This window comes from Bidens hawaiensis, unplaced genomic scaffold, assembly GCF_021521415.1.
Source record: "Bidens hawaiensis isolate Kalapana, Puna unplaced genomic scaffold, B.hawaiensis_p1.1 tig00038023_1, whole genome shotgun sequence".
Taxonomy (NCBI): Eukaryota; Viridiplantae; Streptophyta; class Magnoliopsida; order Asterales; family Asteraceae; genus Bidens; species Bidens hawaiensis.
Window position 1 is genome coordinate 147,695 of NW_027496648.1, and position 5,572 is coordinate 153,266.

General features: G+C 34.3%; 1 protein-coding gene across 1 annotated transcript; it reads left to right on the top strand.

Moving 5' to 3' along the window:
- Nucleotides 1–339: 339 nt before the first annotated feature.
- LOC143589910 (beta-carotene hydroxylase 2, chloroplastic-like) lies at nt 340–3,040 on the top strand. Its single transcript, XM_077070536.1, has 7 exons — nt 340–772; nt 837–896; nt 982–1,053; nt 1,225–1,359; nt 1,595–1,720; nt 2,358–2,414; nt 2,487–3,040. Exons 1-7 carry the CDS (start codon nt 383–385, stop codon nt 2,562–2,564), a joined length of 918 nt encoding a protein of 305 aa, XP_076926651.1. The 5' UTR covers nt 340–382; the 3' UTR covers nt 2,565–3,040.
- The last annotated feature ends 2,532 nt before the right edge of the window (nt 3,041–5,572 follow it).

Here is a 5,572-nt window from a genome sequence, read left to right on the forward strand (position 1 = left end):
TAACACACGGGTTCGAAAGCTAGTAAATATATATAAAAAATCAAAGTGGTTAAAGACTATAATAATATGAAAACATTTGGTCAACACTATACAACTGAAAAAAGAAAGAAAGAAGAAAACCTAATTAAACTTATTTAAAACAAAAAGGAGACGTGGAATTAGAAAGACGAATAGAAAAAAAACACAAGTAGTGCAATCAAGTTGGTGGTGGTGTATGTGTGTCATATGGGCCCTCCTCCACACAGAAGGTAACATGTGGTCTACATCCACTCACCCACCCCCACAATCCTCTTTCCCAAACACCGCCTTCACCTTCCTCTCCTCCTCCTATACATACTCACCCCCCACTTATCCTTCCCACAACTCCACCACTTGCACATCAATGGCGGCCACAATTGCCGTCCCCTGCAGCTCTAGACCCATGCCGTTCCTGGGTCCTCAAAGACCCACCTCCACCTCTCACTTTCACTATTCTTACAGAAATTTTGACCCACTTGCTCGGATCCGGCGAACGCGTACCTTGACGCTATGTTTTGTTGCGGGAGACCAGAAGGTTGAAACCCAAAACAGCTCTAATAATCTTGGCGAGGATTCTGCTACGGAGCTAATTACGGTTCCGGAGGCGACTAGTAACAGTCGTAGAGTTGAGGAGAAAATGGCGAGGAAGAAATCGGAGCGGTTTACTTATCTTATTGCGGCTATTATGTCCACATTCGGAATCACTTCCATGGCTGTTATGGCTGTTTATTACCGATTCTCATGGCAAATGGAGGTATGCATGTTTCACTATAGCCTCAGTTTTAATAATAATAATTTATTTGGGGGAAATGAAACAGGGTGGAGAGATTCCGTATGTGGAGATGTTTGGTACATTTGCCCTCTCTGTTGGCGCTGCGGTACCCACTCATCTCTCTTTGTGCAACCGTGAGGAATAATTATACACCACCAGATCTGATATCATACATAATTAATGAAATGCAGGTAGGGATGGAATATTGGGCAAGATGGGCTCATGAAGCTCTTTGGCATGCTTCCTTGTGGCACATGCATGAGGTAATTAACACTTTCCAATTCCCAATTGCTCAATTAGTCAAATCTTCTATTAGTATTTTAGGCCAAATATAACACAAACCCCCTACGGTGAAGGGAGTGAAATCTGCAAATCAATCATGATTTGTGATTGATTTGATTATCATATTATATTAAACTAGCTGAATCTTGCAGTCACACCATAAACCACGAGAAGGTCCGTTTGAGCTCAACGATGTGTTCGCCATAGTAAATGCGGTTCCTGCCATTGCGTTGCTGTACTATGGGTTCTTCCACAAAGGCTTAGTTCCGGGTCTCTGTTTCGGAGCGGTAAGTGACTCACTGAGTCGGGCGACTTAACCCAGTTGTTTGGCAGCAATCTGTTTCTTCGAGATTGTTCAAGAAAACATGAGTTTTGTGTTGGTGTTACTTAAAAATTGACTAATTAATGATGTTAATGAAAACATAAGATTGCGAAAAAAGTAATTAAATATTAATTTTATTTATTATTATAATTATTTTTTGAACTCCTATAAATTAAAGAGTGGTGGTGGTGAAACTGCAGGGACTAGGAATCACGGTATTTGGAATGGCGTACATGTTCGTCCACGATGGTTTGGTTCACAGAAGATTCCAAGTGGGTCCCATCGCAAACGATCCTTACCTACGAAGGGTTGCAGCCGCTCATCAGGTACCATGTGGTCACTGTTCGTTCATGAACCTTAAATAAATCTCAACCCTCAAAATAACATGACATCTATTGTATACTTCATTAAATACATTTTCAAACAAATCACACAAAACAAAAATACAAACATTTAATCACATTTGTAAATCTTTCATCTTTTATTTCATAATCAATAATATTTAAAAAGCTATTAAAATTATATAATATTTTTATTAGAATGGTGCATATAATGGTTACGTAATTGTTTAAGCTTCCCTCCTAATACATTTAATAATATAGATGTGTTACGCAATTTTTAACATATTATTGATTTTGAAATGATTTTATATGTTTATACATAATACATATATATTATGTTTTATGACTAGTTTTTTATCATAGAACTAATTTAGTAAAGAAGCGTGAAGTTCGTATTTTCGTATTAACACATTTTGGCGTGGTGTTTTAAAGATTGAAATGAGAAACAGAAACAAATATGTGATTAGGTAAGAGTCATATCTATAAAGAAACAATAGACACATGTGTTGTTTTTTATACTTTTTTACTTAAATTTTGATTTTTATTAAACAACTCACTAGACCATATACGTTTAAAACGGAAAGAAAAGATGAACTAAGAAGGAATTCGTGGGCATTTTCAGTTGCATCACACAGAGAAATTCAATGGAGTTCCATATGGCTTGTTCTTGGGACCTAAGGTGCCTTATATCTCTCTTCTGTTATTATTTTATAAATAAAAATAAACAGTATTAACAGATTCTGTTATGCAGGAGCTTGAAGAAGTGGGTGGAATGAAGGAATTGGAGAATGAGATCCACAGAAGAATTAAATTGTATAATAATAAATGAAATTATATATAAATAAATTTGTATTCGTATGTTTTTTTTTTCTGTTATTTGTTATTTAGTATAGAAAATCACCAAGGGGCATTCAGCCAATACCAATATACCCTATAGGTCAAGGGTTTAAGTCCACTGTAAAATTCCCTAAACCCTAAAATATAATTTGAAATTTATCTGTTTAAAAATGTAATTTCAGCATAAAAGGGTATCAAAATGAGGAGATAATTTTGGAAGAAAAGGTAGGTTTGAAATGCATGTTTCTAATTTTACGTTTCTGATTCTAGTTGATGTTGGAATAAGTGTTTTCACACGCCACCCAATGACTTTCCCATGATAAACTAGCAAAATATGAGTTGATTGAATTATTCTTTAAAATAGAATCATGAATTTTATGTCACGTAAACATCCTTAAAACGTATAAACCACTCTTTGTGTCTTCAACTCGCTAACTTATGGTTTGATGTAGACTAAAGTTTATATGCATGTGAAAGGAAAAAACATTCTCGGGAGTCTGGAGAGTTTAAGTGGACACATGTTTAAATAAAAGGGAAAATTTCTAAAATAGCTCATTTATAAAAATTGGTTTCAATTTTGTCTCTCTAAATTTAAGTTTCCAACTATGTCCTTTTGATATCTCGTCGCCGGCGACATGTTTGCAAAAACCGACGATGTGTTGACATAACATAGGGTTGACGATGCGTTATGTTGTTAACATAGGGTAGCAGCAATGCGTTAATGTTTAAAGCAGGGGTTCCACGATGCGTTAGCTGATAAAGCATCGTTGCTACCCTATGTTAGCAACATAAACGTATCTCGTTGTCGGCGACATGTTAGCGAACACCTACGATGTGTTAACATAACATAGGGTAGCAGCGATGCGTTATCAGCTAACGCATCGTGGAACCCCTGCTTTAAACATTAACGCATCGCTGCTACCATATGTTAGCAACATAAAGCATCGTCAACCCTATGTTATGTTAACACATCGTTGGTGTTCGCTAACATGTCGCCGGCAACGAGATACCAAAGGGACAAAATTAGAAACTTGAATTTAGGGGGGGACAAACTTGGAACCACATTCTGTAAATGGGCTATTTTGGGAATTTTCTCTTAAATAAATGTTAGGGATGTGTTATTCATATAACCTTTATAGGGTGTACATAAAAATAATATATGCGTTAAAAGAGTGTGTGAATAACCAAAAAGAGTGTATGAATAACCATTGCCTAAATGTTAACAAAACAACATTCTTTTACCTAGTTATTAATTGACTCGGTGAAACTTTGAACCAGTCTTTGTGGTGAGACCAAGTTAAAGAAGATCCTTTCTGAGTTTTTGAAATACTATTTGTTGTTTAATTCATAGGCGAAGTTATTCTATAAATGAGAACAAAAATGTAAATGATGAAAATGGTTTGTAGTCACATAAAAAAAACCTCTCAAACTTTTTTTCTTAAAAATAAATAAAAAATCATAACTTAAAATTTAATAATAAAATGAAAAAAGTAAAAACACAAAAATGTTTCCACCGTCTTTGTCGTTCTCATAAAAAAACCAATGGTAAGTGAAAAAAGTTGTCGTGTCTTTTTGTTTATTATTGTGTTTTGTGTTTATTTCGTCATTGACTGTGTTTTTATTATGTGTTATATTACTCAACATTTTGCTATATTTTTTTCTTTATTGCGTTATATTTTGCGATACATTGCGTCTTTTTTAGTTATAATTGTGTCTTTTGCTCATTTCGTTATTGTGTCTTTGATCTCAGCATTGTGTCTTTTCGTCAAATTTTTTTATTTTTTTGCATTTTATATTTATTTATTTTTTGAACGGGAATGTTGGTAGAAACATTTTTAGTTTTTTAATTTTTTTTCGTTTTTTATTTATACTTTGAGTTATGATTTTTTTTTATTATTTTTTTTTGAGTTTATTTTTAAAGAGTTTTTTTTGTGGTAATAAATCCTTCTCACCCTTCTCCACCGGAAGTGCCCCTTCTTTCAAAGAGAAGAGGACGGATTATTCACATTTCATTTAATGGTCAGAGACGAATTGAAAGCTACGAAGTGGTGATTCTAAAGATTCCCCGGGAGAAAAATAGAGATGTCTCCTATGTAATCCATAATATGTGGAAGTATCAACGTAATATCATAGAGTCATTCGGTCTGAATACTATATTTTGTATTTATTTTTTTTTTCGAACGGTGACTTTCACAGTTAAGCTATCTCACTGCGCGAACATGTCGCGCCCCGCCATTCCCGTGGAGGCCAACTATGTTGACATGATCGGGATCCACGCCGGCATCTGAGTTTGGATTGATGTTCCCGGTAAAATCCAGTTGGCTCGCCTCGTCCGAAGGCAACACAGATTTTAATACTCTGGTAAAATCCGATCTTATTCATTTCAAATTTTGTCATTATTACAAATATTCGTCAAAAAGATACATAGCGGCAGTTTTTGTACAAAGTGTTATTTATGTAGGTAGCCTACGAAACCATCAAAATTTGATACACATATTTCAGGCGAAAGTCATAGACGTCCATATATTATTTACATACCAAGTTATATAATAACGTATCATTATCGTTTTGTGATTACATATACGTATCTATTTTTTTTAAAACAAGGCTTATATAAAACATAAATCAAAGAGTACAAGATAATAAAAACGCAACAAAAAACTGAGAAACAAGACCAATGAGGACCAAAGAAACTAAACCAAAACACCTAATACATCATTCCGTCCAAGTTAAAACCAAACCGTAAGCTCCACTCCCTTATAGAAATCTTCGACCGTATAGAGAGCCACAAAAAAGCTAATTATTTTATGTCGCCCAATACTTTATGAATCAAAATAGGCTTCCCTTCAAAAATCTTCTTGTTTCGATTACACCATAAACTCCAAATCATAACAAAGAATATGATAATAAAGCAATTTCTTTTAACAACATATACGTATATAACATTTTACATAATAATATACTATCTGACCTTAAAAAAACTTCATTAATATTATATTC

Coding starts and splice junctions, on each gene's coding strand:
- LOC143589910 (XM_077070536.1), top strand. CDS start 383: ATGGCGGCCACAATTGCCGTCCCCTGCAGCTCTAGACCCATGCCGTTC. Junction 773..836: donor GATTCTCATGGCAAATGGAG/GTATGCATGTTT, acceptor GAAATGAAACAG/GGTGGAGAGATTCCGTATGT. Junction 1,360..1,594: donor CGGGTCTCTGTTTCGGAGCG/GTAAGTGACTCA, acceptor GTGAAACTGCAG/GGACTAGGAATCACGGTATT.